Source organism: Cheilinus undulatus, linkage group 5 (genome assembly GCF_018320785.1).
Source record: "Cheilinus undulatus linkage group 5, ASM1832078v1, whole genome shotgun sequence".
Lineage (NCBI taxonomy): Eukaryota > Metazoa > Chordata > Actinopteri > Labriformes > Labridae > Cheilinus > Cheilinus undulatus.
Window position 1 is genome coordinate 15,133,233 of NC_054869.1, and position 15,533 is coordinate 15,148,765.

The window sequence follows — 15,533 nt, forward strand, 5'->3', positions numbered from 1 at the left end:
GCAATTAATAACATCTAAAAAAGGCTTATTTTAAAATGTTACTGTCAAATGATATTTTCAAGTGATTTTTTTTATTTTGTTCCATTTCGCCCTCTCTCTATAAGTTTCTCTGACTCCCTCAAGGGCCCGTGGTAGCTCAGAGGACGGACACCTACTTTAGAAAACATGGCTATAAATGGCTCAGTTAGCTGTGTCAATTGTGAGTAAGAAGCTTTATTTCAAAACTCCTGTGAGTAACTTTTGGTTTGTGTTGATTTTTACACCCCCCTGGACAAAGCAGTAGCTTTAATCTGTCTCTTGATTCTGCTCTGTGCTTGTTTCAGTAAATCTTACAGGGCTTTCTTTTTACAGTCAAAGATATCACTCAAGTAGTATTTTTTGATGCAAAGGTTAGCCGAGCTACGGTTATAGCTTCATCAGGACATTCAGGCCTGTGTCCACAGCCAGCTTTTTTAGTGCTGGCAGCGCAGATAACCCTCTTTTCAGAGCCCTTCTCACCTGCATTCCTTGTTACTTCGCTACGAAAATCTAATCCCACTTTCCTCGGTAGAATCTGTAAAGTTAATACAGGTAGCAGCTGCAGACCTGAAAAGTACCCTCTAAAAAAGACAAAGAAAGACAAGGTAGATCGATTTCTCCTCCTCTATTGTCAGAAGTCCCGCCCCTTCTTGATTTTGATTGGCAAGTGAGGGAGAATGGACACTGATGAGCGCAGCAATGTTTCAAAAGTTTAACAGTTTTCAACTGAGTGTGCTTTAAACGCAGCGACAAGAACAACTGATGCTGAGGATGTTGTTTTCTGCCAGGGCGCTGAGTGTTCAGAATGCTGGACTACATTGGTTTTGAATTAAAAATAAGTGAATCTATGAAGCATGCTCAGAAGACCTAGGCCAGTTTGGGGCCAATTAATGTGCATACATGTTTGAGTAAATCAACTCCGAATCACATTATCAAGGTGTGTTAGTCTGACTGAGGAATTCAACTTGACCTGATTTCAGATGGACTAATACAGCTATATGAATTTTAAGGGTCCAATTTTATTTAATCTAATACAATAAATAGACTTTCATGGTCAGACTGTGAATATTTGCTGCAGAAAAATCAACAAAGGCTGTTTCTGAAGTTCTAAGGCAACAAAAATACTCTATAAAATGATCAATGGTCTTGCTAATGGTGCCTTTGTGCTTTTGTAAGTAATAGAGAGGCATCAGTTATCATTTCAGCATTTTTCTTTTAAAAACACTTCACAGGAGCTTTAAGGGTAGTGTGTTTCTACACACACATCCTACTGTAACGCCCACACTGACTTTCACACTGTCAGTATTTCCATGATCTGCTCCGGTACCAGACTCCACCAGTATGAGGACAACCTTGCAGCAAAGCCAAGCGAATTACAGCGGCTGCTTTCCTTTCTTTAAACCCTTCAGTTTCAGATCAGCTGTAACTCTCGGACTGCTGTAAGTAAGTGTAAAGCTTTAGCTGAGATGTTTTATTAGTCTGCAGATGGCTGCTGGATTCCTACACACTCTGAGCACTCACCTCGTCCATCCAAGATAAATATTTAACAGGTTGACAGAAAGATCAGCAGCCAAAGGTCGGATCAGTCTCTTTCTCCGGAGTCCATCTTCGAGAGATGACAATCAGGACAGCAGATAGCTCTGTAGTGACACCTTGTGTCACCTGCATGAGAACACAGCCCAGAAGAAAAGAAAGACACAGTATGTAACAAGAAAAAATTAGCTGATGCATACACTGCAATGCTTTTCAAGGATCAATTATCAAATAAAAAAGAAAAACTGTTGTTTCTTTTTAAATGATTACGAGTCTTAGCTTAAATCTGCAATTTTAAACACAGAAGAGTCTGTCTACAAAGGTCAGTGAACAAAGAAGCAATGTTCACCATGGGACAAGCAGCACCACACTGCCACTCAGTGGCTACAAGAGGAACTGCAAATGGAGTTCATGTTTTAATTTGTAATTACAGACAGATGCCACCAGAATCATAAATATTCTTCCAGTGTGTAGAAAGTGTTTTAAATTACAAAATCAAACAATACAGGTTGAAAAAGTAAAGGACTATTGCATGAAGTTAAATTACAGTTACTCTAGTTGAAATTGACTTAAGTAAAAGTACAGGTCTGTAAATCTACTCAAGTAAAAGTAACAAGTGTTTAATCTAAAGTTTACTTTAAGTACTGAGTGGCTACTGAGGAGTTGAACAGTAAAATATGATCTTTCCTTATTGGCAAGAACAACCAGAAATTAGATCTCCAACCATGCTGTTCAGGTAATGTCACACCTCTATAACGAGTCAAAATACACAAAAAAATTGATTCTGTTAATTTAACTCTATATTTAACTCTATTAACAACATGTCAAAAGCACCTATTGGTCCACACTACACTACATATACCAAAACCACAGTTTAAAAGGGTTTTTACAGTATGACAGAGCTGCAGTAACTCTTGAAAATTCTGCAGCGTAGGTCTACTCTGGCCAGGACAAAGCAGAGCGTCAACCTCATCACAAGGCAATGCATTATGACTAAAAATACACACACTTCACTCATGATGCAAATGTGTCTCACATCAAAAATAACAATCTACCGGAATATGAACAAAAGAACCCCAGCAGAGATCACTGCACAACAGGAAACATCTTAGAACAACTAAACACATTTACACTCTGTCCAAAGGCATGATGGCGAACTCCACCCACACATCCCTCCATATTTGAAACGGTAGTGCTTGAAGCTTAGATCAGCTGAATGAACGAAATGAAAGAAATATTTTTTGTCAAAGTAATTTTATTTTCTTTGAAATGTACCTTATTTCTTGCCTTTAACAGGAAAAATCCCTATCCCTATTTATCTCTATGTACAGCACTTTGACTGAAAGCGCTTTATAAATAAATTTATTATTATTATCATTGTTATTGTTATCAATACAGTTAAATCCTTATACTGCAGCAAGCCACAAGAGGGCAGTTGAGATATTTAAGTCACATATTTCTGGGGCTGCCATGAAGTTTGATTTGAATATGCTGCATCCTCATTGGTGAAAAACACATGAAGGAAAAATAAATATATATTTAATTCTCAGGCAGTGAAAAATAAACTCTCATCCCCTATAAATGTTAAATTTATGCAGAAATCTGCTGCTTTAATCAAGAATGGACTTATGAGTGAGTTTCTCATGCATCTTAATTGCTAGTAATGGTTAATAATAGTTGGATTTTTGTAAAACTGATCGAAAATTAAGCCAATCTTTAAAAAAAAAAAATCTCACATAACTTAAATATCTGTAGGGATCATAAAAGTAAAGAATGAAAAGATACAGAAATATATTTTTTCCCTCAGCACTTTTTCTGAATTTAATTGAGCTCCTGGGGGCTGAATGGGAAGCTCTGGGGGCCTGATGTGGCCCCCGGGCCTCCAGTTGATGACCAGTGCTTTACAGAGTTGAAATTACACTGGTGGATCAGCACTGTAAAATAACCCAAACTCTGAAGACCATTTCACACAATCAACTCAGAAATGTTTAACCCTGAGATATCAACCCTCCAGTTTTTTGCTGTTTTGGGATGTGATGTGGACTCCAGCTCTCTCTATGTGCTACTGTGTAGTCAACAGAGGTGGAAAAATTATTGCAATCAAGTAAAAGTAAAGTTTCTCTGGTTAAAATTTACCAAAGTAGAAGTAAAAATACTGATTTCAAAATGTACCAAAAAAGTACTCAATTACAGTAATCTGAGTAAATTAAATTAGTTACTTTCCACACCTTGTTATCTCACTATATATTTCTCTATAATAAATTTCTGTAAGAAAAGTTAATCTTAGGAGTTATTATGACACATTTAACTTAAAGGACAATATCATCATAAAATAATAATTTCAGTAAATGTAGTTAGTTACTTTACCTGCTAATTAGCATAAACATACTATTGATAATTGAGCAAGATAATGATAAATATTTGCAAGGAATAACAAGGAGAGAAGGTGGGACAGGTGCTCTAGTCGGAGATTCTAAAGTTTTTATACCTGTAAAGTAAAACAATTTAAAAAACTTTGAAAGTTTGTGCAACAGAAACAAGCTAATCCCCTTATTTTGGTGATTTCTTTTTATTCTATGTGGCGTTTGACTTAATGTAAGATTTGCTCTAGAAAGTCTTTATTTTTTCTGGTTATAACCAAAAAAACAGACTTCTCTTGACGAAGTACAATTTAAGGAAATGGGGGTGTTTTATAGTTCTTGTCCTGTCCTGTCTATTTTATTTATTCATCTGTATTGCAGTGATTGCTTTCTGTATTCTTTAGGTAATGTGTTAATTGTTTATGGGTTAGTCCAGCTGTTTATTATTTGAAAAACATAAATAGTTATAAACATGTGGCATAAAATATCATTGTAACAGGATGATTTCTAATTTTAAAAATGTAGCAGCGCAAAGCAAAAAAACATGTCTTTGCAAACAGAAGCAGAGCTGCAGACTGATTAAACTAAATGTACACTTACTAATGATTCTTCATGTGGAGAAAAGAGCTTCAACCAACATTAAAATACTGGTTAATCAATCAGCTAAACAGTACTTAACATGAATGAAGTTCAATTTTATTGGTTTGTTTACTAATCTTGAATGTGAAAGTTGGCATTCAGCTGCTTTCATTATTACTTTATGCTACTTTAAACTTTTATCATCCCAATGTAACAATTATTTTCATTGCAGCTAATGATTTACAGAGATTGTTGGGGTAAACTAAACACAGAAAAAGGTGTGTTGCAGTTTGACCTTGAGGATTTGAATGTGTCCCATGGTGCAGAAAATTAGCACCATCAGCATTGACTGTTTGTCACTTATTTACATTTAAACTGTTTAATTATCCCACACTGGAGAAGCTCCAGTCTGATCAGTTTGTCTGCTCATCTGTAGGTTAAAGAGCGCTGATATCAGATCTCACATTCTGTCACAGATAGAAGATGGAATCTAGACTCACTAACAATGTAAAAATGCAAACGCACGTTTTCAAAACGTGGCCCTCATAGTTGGAAGATGAGGAAAATATTTCTGTATACGTGACATTAATCGTCTCAGGTCATGATTAGTATCATTGCACGGCACACTTTCTATGCACAAGGTCTATTTAGGCCATCGGCACTACTGTCTGAATTCTGCACATTCTATTTTCTTCTTTTCTCCATTTATGGGGAGGATATTTTACATGTATAAGAGAAAGATAAGTGACAATAAAAAAGTGACTAAATATTTACAATTTTTTATTTGGATTAGTAATTTTATCAGGTAAGGAAGCATTTATTACAGCGCTGTAAACTGACTCCCTTCATGCACATGGAATTCTCTGACACACATTAACCAACTTAAGTGATAACTCTGCTGTAAATAAACTTTTATAGCACCAACAAACCCTCTACTACTTATTTCTCAGCACATATCTAAAACGTTTCCCTGGAGATGGATGTATCTGCAGGCTCACAGGCAGCAGTTTCAGGACCATAGATCTAGGATTGCAGGTTCAGGATTGAGGCTGAAATAAAACCTGTAAGCCTGAGGGCACCATCGGCGGAAGGGAGGATTGACACAACCCTGGTTGTTCTCTGGATGTCCTTGGATATTACCAGGGTCATGGGAAAATAATCGGTTGAAAAAAAAAGTCTACCCTCATAGGAGGAGGAAGGGGTGGATGTGGCAAGTTAACACAGCACATGCTGCCGTTCAGGTGGGTAGTAGGGTTGCTACAAGCCCCTGGTCGTGTTGTGGATGTCCCATGGGCCCAAAAACCACAGGCAGTCTCTGGGCCTATCCCCGGTGGTAAAAAGGCCCAGGCAAAAGAAATGCTGTTAAGCTAAGCGACATACGTATGTGTTAAGATGTGTCGACACTGACTCTGGCTGCCCCTCCCCTCTCCAGCCCTGGTTATGGCACACAGAGCCCCGTGATGTATCTGTTACCCTACATGCTTAAACTAATGCACATGACTGTATTTAATGACCTGTACCATATTTCTGGGGGCAATTTCAAGAAAGAGGTAAAACAAATTCAGAGGCCTTAAAAGGAGCAATACAACAACGGCAACAAACTTTATAAGCAGTCAATTTAATTCAATTTTAAAAAAAAGTATTGGTCCACAGGCAGCAATTAAGGTCAACAAAGTGTCCCCTTAAGGTTAACACGGTTAACAAAAATGTCCTTCACCAACTGTTTTCTCATGCATGTAAAATATCCTCCCCATAAATGGATCAAAAGAGAAAACAGAATGGCCTAAATAGACCTTGTACATAGAAAGTGTGCAGCACATCGATACTAATCATGACCTGAGACGATTAATGACGTGTACACAGAAGTTTTTCCTTCATCTACCAACCATGAGGGCCAAGTTTTGAAAACGTGCGTTTGCATTTTTACATTGTTAGTGAGTCTAGATTCCATCTTCTATCTGTGACAGAATGTGAGATCTGATATCAGCGCTCTTTAACCTGCAGATGAGCAGACAAACTGATCAGACTGGAGCTTCTCCAGTGTGGAATAATTAAACAGTTTAAATGTAAATAAGTGACAAACAGTCAATGCTGATGGTGCTAATTTTCTGCACCATGGGATATGTTCAAATCCTCAAGGTCAAACTGCACCTTTTTCTGTGTTTAGTTTACCCCAACAATCTCTCATTAGCTGCATTGAAAATAATCGTTAAATAGGGATAATACAAGTTTAAAAGCAGCATAAAGTAATAATGAAAGCAGCTACAGTCATGGATGAAAGTGTGGGCACCCCTGGAATTTTTCCAGAAAAAACACAATTTCTCCCAGAAATTGTTGCAATTACAAACGTTTTTGGTACACACATGTTAATTTCCTTTATGTGTATTGGAACAACACAAAAAATCAAAAGAAAAAAAGACAAAACTGACATAATTTTACACAAAACTCAAAAATGGGCTGTACAAAATTGTTGGCACCCTCAACTTTGGTTATATTTGGTTGCACACCCTTGGAAAAAAATAACTGAAACCAATCACTTCCTAAAACCACCAACAAGCTTCTTACACCTCTCAACTGGATTTTTGGACCACTCTTCTTTTGCAAACTGCTCCAGGTCTCTCAGATTTGAAGGGTGCTCATTGCAACAGCAATTTTAAGATCTCTCCATAGGTGTTCAATGGGATTTAGATCCGGACTCATTGCTGGCCACTTCAGAACTCTTCAGCGCTTTGTCTCCAACCATTTCTTGGTGCTTTTTGAGGTATGTTTCAGGTCATTGTCCTGCTGGAACACCCATGACCTCTGATGCAGACGCAGCTTTCTGACACTAGGCCCTACATTGCGGCCCAAAATTTTTTGATAGTCTCAGATTTCACGATTCCTTGCACACAGTCAAGGCACCCAGTGCCAGAGGCAGCAAATAACCCCAAAACATCTTTGAACCTCCACCATGTTTGACTGTAGGTACTGTGTTCTTTTCTTTGTAGGCCTCATTCCATTTTCTGTAAACAGTAGAATGACATGCTTTTCCAAAAAGCTCTACCTTAGTCTCATCTGTCCACAAAATATTCTCCAGAAGGATTGAGGCTTGCTCAGGTACATTTTTGCAAACTCTAGTCTGGCTATTTTATGTCTGTTTGTCAGCAGTGGGGTTCTCCTCGTTCTCCTGCCATAGCGCTTCATCTCATTCAGATTACGACATATGGTCCGAGCTGACACTTTTGCACCCTGAGTCTGCAGGACAGCCTGAATTTGTGTGGAAGTTGACTGAGGATGTTTATCCACCATTCCAACTATCCTGCATTGCATTCTTTTGTCAATTTTTCTCTTTTGTCCACGTCCAGGGAGATTAGCCACAGTTCCATGGGTTATAAACTTCTTGATTATATTACGCACAGTGGACCAAGGAATTTCAAGATCTCTGGAGATGGTCTTGAAACCTTGAGATGGTTCATATTTTTCCATAATTTTGCTTCCTATGTCCTCAGAAAATTCTCAGCCCCTCTTTCTCTTCTCCATGCTTGGTGTGACACACACAGGCACGAAACACAATGGTTGAGTCAACTTTATACATTCTAACTGGCTTCAGGTGTGATTTCTGGATTGGCAGCACCTGTTACTGCCACAGGTGAGTTTAAATGAGCATCACATGCTTGAAATAAAATGATTTACCCACAGTTTTAAATGGGTGCCAATAATTTTTTTCTGGACCATTTTTTTTTTTAGTTTTGTATAAAATTATGTCAGTTTTGTGTTTTTTCTTTTGATTTTTTTGTGTTGTTCCAGTGCACATAAAGGCAATAAACACATGTATCCCAAAAACATTTGTAATTGCATCAATTTCTAGGAGAAATGGTGTATTTTCTGGAAAAATTCCAGGGGTGCCCATACTTTCGTCTATGAATGTAGGTCAACTTTCACATTCAAGATTAGTAAGCAAACCTGTAAACAGAACTTTAGACTTCATTCATGCCAAGGTAACTACAGTTAAGTTGATTGATTAGTATTTTAATCTCATTTGTGTCTCTTTTCCCCCACATGAACAATCATAAGTGTACATTAAGTTTAATCACTGATTCATCTGCAGCTCTGCTTCTGGTTGCAAAGGCAATTTTCTTCAATGTATTTTCAAAATAAATCATTTTAATGTCAGTTTACATAAGCCAAATAACGTAGTTGTAAAAGAAATCATGCTGCTATAATTTCAGTTTTTAAGTACTTTGAACTTCCTGTGCCAGATGTGTAAAACAATAAATTTCTGTTGTTCTAATGGTCAATAACATGAAAAAATTAAAAGCTTTAAAATGCACCATCTGTTTCATGAGACAGATGTTTAGGAAAAAATAATGGCATTAAAAAACTCATGCATGCGGTCTAACTTGCACAAATACACAAGCGATGTTCCTGCACTAAAACTCTTCAATACATTATAAGCAATGTGTAAAGTTTAAATGCCCCACTACGTTATATGTCATATTAGAGTTATGGAAGGAAAATCAGGGACAGTGAGCAGGAGTTTCTGCATTATCTACATAATTAAAAGACTATGAGAAAAAAAGAACCAGCTACCACAAGGTAGCTGAATGGAAGTCTTATTTTTATGACAGAGCTGCAGGAGTTCTCAAAAATTTGTTGCAAGGTGTGTGTTCTCTTGCAACAACAAAGCAGACAAAGCCTCAGAGCAATGGAAAACTGATGAAGAATATGCACTATGCATCTTATAGGAGCACCCAAAGTTAGGAGGGGCAACGTGTCACTCAGTGGAAAGCTTCACTCAGGGTAAAAACGTGTCTCACATCAACTACTTGAGCAAAGGAACCCTAGCAGGGATCCCTGTATGACAGGCAGCATCCAAACACAACTGAACACATTCTGCATGAAAGCATCTGACTGCCCAAGGGCATGATGGGAAACGTTGCCCACACATCCCCCTAGATTTGAAATCAGAGTGGGCAGAGCTTAGATCAGTTGACTCATTACAGAGTTGAACTAATACTGGTGGATCAAAACTGTCAAAGAACACTGAAAACCATTTCACTCAGAATGAGTTAAAATTACAATTTTAAAGTTTAAGTTAACTAGGAATTATTCAAACCTAAGATACTGATACTCCGGTTTTTGCTGTTGACAGAAATGGAAAAAGTACAAGACTATTGTACTCAAGAAAAAAAGTTACTCTGGTTCAAACCTACTTAAGAAGAAGTAAAGTTCTAATTTTAAAATGTACTCAAAAAAAGTAAAGTACACTTAAAAAAATTACCCAATTGTAGTAATTAGAGTAAATTTAATTAGCTACTTTCCATCCCTGGTTAACTGATTCAATATCGCTCAAAAAAATGTTAATTTTAGGAGTTTTAATGATACATTTAACTTAAAAGACAAAATCATTAATATCATAGAATAATGTGTTTTTCCAGCCATATACTGAAAGTAAACTAATATCAAACAACTCATGCAAACTTGATTGCACAACATTTCAATCTTTATAACCCTGTTTAGAAGTTCAACAAAAAAAGAAAACACAATGGCATTACAAATTTAATATTTAATTCTTTATTTTAGATAAGAAATATTAAAAACATCCTCAAAAGGAAAAAAATAAGTTATAAAACATAGATTGATTTAAGATTTACAGACTTATACAAGGACAGATTTCCTTCATTTCCTTTACATCAAATTCAAAGGATAAGTGCATTTTTCCTTTTTCTCTTGCTTCCCTATTTCTTTCACATCATGTAAATAAACCTTCACCTTCACTTTAACATTTCACATTTTATCTCACACGTCTGTACAGTATTTACACATTGAAAAACATGTTCACATCTTAATAAAGTGCTTGTTTGAGCTCATAGCGTTTTCTTGTTGCTGTCACTCAGTATAGCTTGTACTCTGGTGATTGAGTTATCCTCACACCGTCCTCTCCTCCGGTGAAAGTTTGACGGGATATCGGCATAGCGGGCAGCTGCCGAACTCATGGATGACCCTTGGGGCACAATGGATACACAGACACCGGTGACCACATGGCAGAGCTACTCTGGCCTGATTTCCCAAGCACACCACACAGCAATCTACCAGGAAAAGATCTGACGGACAAGATGTAAGTTGATTTCAAACTCTTCCTCCAAACACGTTTGTACAAGAAAAAATATCTTTAAGATCAAAGTGGAAGATTTTCTTACCTGTCTGGTTGTCTGTTTTTAGTAAAGAGATGCTTTCTTTAATGTTGGAGTCTGAACTGTAGAATTTACAGTCATCAGGTGGAGTGATGCGTGCAGGTGCAAGACAGGAGGTTTTTGTCCCGGACCATGAGTCTTTCTTTGAGCCTGCAGCAAAGAGTTGAGATGAACTTCAGTAAAGAAATGCTTCACTTTACAAGTGCATTTGTCTTAGAAAAAAACGGTCCTGCAGCAGATGACGACTCATTGTTATTTGCTTTTAAACTCACCCAGTAGGAAGATGGAGCGCGTTTTTCCGTAGACATCGATCATGGCCCACAGCGGCTTGCTGAGGTCCACCCCTTCCACCAGCTTGTGTTTGCTGCAGTTGCGTCCAGAGACGTAGATTTTGCCCTTAGAGGAGAACCAGAATTCTAGCTCTGAACCTTCGATGCACAAGGACTCCTGAAGAACAGCAGCCCAGTGTCCGGGGGTGTTGGTCAGATCGGGCATGGCCATGCTGGGGAGAGGCAAAGATCTGGAGGAAGGTGAGACATTAGTGAAGCCCACACGCAGAGCTCCGTGCCAGTTCACCACATCCTCCTCCACCCGCAGACAGATCTTCTCCATGGGCTTCACTGTGCGGCTGCTGAACACCAGGCCGTTCTTGAACGTTCCCCCCTTCCTCTCTGCCAGGTGGCAGCCCAGACTCAGGTGGATCCTTTCGCCCATAGCCGAGTTGTGGAAGGTGAGAGGACCGAGGCAGCCCCAGCCGCACCTATGTGCCTGCAGGGGCAGAACGTCTGCAAACGAACAAACAAAGGCATGGTGATTAATGTGGACATGCAAGACATGTTTGCACTAACAAATTCTTGGACACCTGAGTCAGACAAATGACACATGACTTGAGTATAAACAGCTCACAAATGTCTAATTATCACCTAATATTTAAAGAAATAACCTCTGTAGAAGCAAGTCATGGAGGGGAAAGAAATATTTGCATACTATTCTATATTAAGATTTGCATTTTTAGACCAAAGTCAAAGAAGGACACATTTATTATTTATCATTTATGGTAAAAAAAATCTAACTGATATTAAAATATATTTACTATTTATACTATGATTTCCTGGAAGAGCTTTAATATAAGTGTTAATATTTAGATCAATGATTTATCAAAATAATACTAAAAAAACAATTTGGATCCATAAAAGAAATGATATAAAATGCTTTCTTATTTAAAGCAGGATTATTAAAAATAGTCCCCTGTAAATATAAATTGTATAAAAAAGAATAAAAGTCTCACCAGAGTTCCTGTTGATGCTCGTCATCATCTTGAAGAGTTAGTCCATGTTTTTCTTGTGTTCTTCTTTGCTCTCATCTGAATGAATCCTTTAACTGTATTGAAGAGGGGAATGCTTGCTGCTTGTAAAACAGACCACGTGCAGATTCAAAACAAAGCGGCCAGCCCTGCAGGTTGCCAGGTCTGTGTGACAAAACCATCCCCGTGGCCAATAAAAACTAGCCCAAAACCAAGCCTAATGCTAAAATTCAAAATAGTACAGTAAAACCTCTGCCACACTGCATATATTGCTTGAATGCCTGCAGACGTTCTGCTTTTCTGTGGGTGGTGTGTATGTCTGTGTGCCATGTTCCATGATTTCTTGCCTCTCTGTTGGTTGTTTTAGTTGTACTTGAGTGTAAATAGAGTAGTTTGTTCTGCTACAGAAATTAAATACTCATACACAAGACATAAAAAATGGGTCTGCTCAACCCGCGGACAAAAAACTCTACCTGCAGCAGTACGTTAAAAGTAGTCCAATTCCACGGGAAAACCGCGGACCTGGCAACCCTGGTCACATGGAAAGGGAAATAGGCGGGACCAGGGGAGGAGTAAACTTTGGAAATTTACCCAAAAGTTTTAGGTCAGGGAATGTAGAGCGCCAGCAGTTTTCCTGTTTATCTTGTGCTTCTGAGACCTTTAGAGCCATAGTGCACACAGAAAACCTCAACGTGAGACCCCACCTCAGCAGTGTGTGATCTCTGCTCACGTATTAAAGTGTCAGTTTCATTTTGAGTAAACATCTTGTGATTTTGTTTAAAAAGACACAGAAATCATGAGATCAATCAGAGAACTGAACATACAGCAGTTATAGTTTGACTCAGACTTTATTTTCTTAAATGTACCCTGTTGTCATTATTTTTATGTAATTTATGTATTTGACATTTCATTAAGCTTAACTTATATATCAATTAACAGTCTTCTGAACGTGTTTTAGAAAGTTAAGATATTCATGAGCATTTCTTTGCACAAACAAAACTGAGTCAATCCAACAATATACCAGTGCTTTGTGCTGAATATGGCTGTGTTGTTTAGGTTTAGTCTTGCTGAGTTATTAGCATGCAGTTATTAGCATTTTTTATTAGCATGATAAGATAAAAAAAAATCCCATTCCAACAGAGATAAAAGTGGAAAAGGTAGGAGGAACTGTGGCTATATTCTGGGACTGTTTGTATTGGAATTCATTCATACAACACTAAATAAGCATGTAATATATACATGTATATATAACAAGGAAATGCTTAAGTACAGCAACACCCACATTAGAACACTGGTATGGAATAATAATGGAGATAGATATGAAATTGAAAAACAGACTTATTCTTTGAGGATCCAAAACAGAACTTCTATCAAATTTGGAATAAGTGGACTGAATTTATTGCACCACTATGTACAGATTTTTGTGCAGCTCCGCCAAACTATTCACACTCCCTCTCCCCTCAAATGGGCTTCCTACACTCCCATGGTTCTTGTGTAAAAAGTTAAAATGCTATTTTTGTGATTAGAATAAGCACAAAAGGCTCAGATTTAAAAGGTTTACAGCAGAAATAGAAGCATACACTGGAGTGTAAGTCGAATGTGTATATTTTTTTGACAGATCTACTGGTGTGTATTTAAACTGATGGTGTGATGGATAATTTTGAATGTATTAACAGAACTTATAGACTGTGAGAGGAGTAAGCAGATCCACAAAGGCCTGAGATAAGACTGAGGTAAAATCTTTAATTTTGTTGTGACCTACCTTTTATTTAAGTTTACGCACGACATGGGCTAATGTTCTGGGGAGGTGTTAATTAAATGGGAAGTGCTTTAAAGTCATTACCTTCTCTTGAGAGATTTATTGATCATATTTCTTCAGAATTGTTGTTTATTGCATTTTGAAATATTCTTTACTTTAAAAGGTTTTCTATTTCCCTTAAAATGTCCTGAATAAAAGTCAACCTTTCCAAAGAATAAAGTGTGAAAATTGAAAAGTACTTTCACATTAAATATGCTCTCAATTTTTTTATGCAGCCTTGACCAAAATATTTTTATTGACGGACATTCCCAAAAAATGTGCCAATGAATAGCATCCTGACTCCCACACTGTCTCCAGCATTTTGAGTCCTCCCCTTTAGATGATTTTTGTTTTGGGTTAATAAAATATCTTACTAATCATTTCCATACAAATCCATCTCCATGTGAATGAGTTTGTACATTTCCACAGAGAGTCACAATACTTCCTCCATTCTTCCTTTGAAATAATAACATTGCCTTCTTTCTCCCATTTGTTTTTTATGTATTCTGTTGAATGAGATTTTTTTGTTATAAAGCCTTTATACAACCTAGATATGCTTCCCCTTTTTATCTCTGATTTGTATGCAGCTATAAATTCTTTTAGTATGGGTTCTTCCATATCTGTTGGTTGGTTTTTAAGAGTCTTGTCAAAGTAGTGGCGTAACTGAAAATATCTGAAAAAGTCTTGTTGTTCAAGAGAATACTTATCTTTCAGAGTCTGGAAGCTCATCAATTGACCCTTATCGGTAACCGAATATAATGTTGTGTTTCCCTGAGCTATCCATTTTTGGAATCTGGAGTCTGACTGATTAGGCTTAAAGTCTGGGTTGTAGGCACAGCATCTTATTAACATGAATTTTTCCTGCAAATAATAATCCTCTCTGATGGACTTCCAGACCTTCGGCTGAAATTTTATCCAGAGGTTTTGTACATAGTCTATAAATTTTCCTAAATCGTGATTTGCTAACACTGCCTGGATTGGTTGGTCCTTAGTCATTTAAAGTTCTATTTTCTTCCATCTAGAGTTGGAGCCTTTATTGCAAAGATTTAATAATGGTCTTATCTGGGCTGAATAAAAATAGTCTTTCATATTTGGTAGTGCTTCGTCTTTTGGAAGTTGGAGAGTTTTAAACCTTACCTGGGGTATTTTCCCCTGCCAAATGAATCTGGAAATTATCCTATCCCATTCAGTAAATTGTTTTTGTTTTTGGAAACATCAAATTGGGAATGCTTGAAATAGGAAAAGAAATCTTGGAAGAATGTTCATTTTGACCTTTTCAATTCTTTGAATAAGACTAATAAATGGGTTACAGCTCCATCTCTGTATATCTGATTTAATTTGAGTCAAGAAGGGTCATAATTTATTTCCCCCATTGTTATTTCTTTTGGTAACAGCACACCTAGGTATTTTAATGTGGTCTGATCCCATTTCATCATAAATTTCTCTTGTAACTGTTTTGTTGGAGTAAAATTAAATGTCAGAATCTGGGTCTTTTGAACATTGAGCTTATACCCTGCATAAAGTCCAAAAGAATCTAAAATTTTCATCGCATCAGTGAACAAATTTAAAGGTTCTGTTAGGTATACCAGTACGTCATCCGCATATAATGTGATTTTATGTTGTTTATGACCAGTTGAGACGCCTTTAATATGTTCAGCTTGTCTTATCCATTGAGCCAGCAGCTCTATATAGAGAGCAAAAAGTAACGGTGAACTTCCACAGCCTTGTCTTGTTCCTTGTTCTAATTTGATTGTATCTGATAAATACCC

At 37.2% G+C, this 15,533-nt stretch overlaps 1 protein-coding gene across 3 annotated transcripts; it reads right to left on the reverse strand.

Annotated features, from left to right (window-relative positions):
- Positions 1-10,175: 10,175 nt before the first annotated feature.
- On the reverse strand, positions 10,176-12,048 carry LOC121510287 (E3 ubiquitin-protein ligase NEURL3-like). 3 transcript variants are annotated; one of them, XM_041788264.1, is made up of 4 exons: positions 11,952-12,048; positions 10,936-11,448; positions 10,670-10,813; positions 10,176-10,473 (listed from the first exon to the last, which is right to left on the reverse strand). In XM_041788264.1, exons 1-4 carry the CDS (start codon positions 11,977-11,979, stop codon positions 10,337-10,339), a joined length of 822 nt encoding a protein of 273 aa, XP_041644198.1. In that variant the 5' UTR covers positions 11,980-12,048; the 3' UTR covers positions 10,176-10,336. The 3 variants fall into 3 exon arrangements, with proteins under 3 accessions (XP_041644198.1, XP_041644197.1, XP_041644196.1); XM_041788263.1 differs by having other exon boundaries at positions 10,335-10,558; XM_041788262.1 differs by having other exon boundaries at positions 10,335-10,573.
- Between the last annotated feature and the right edge of the window lie 3,485 nt (positions 12,049-15,533).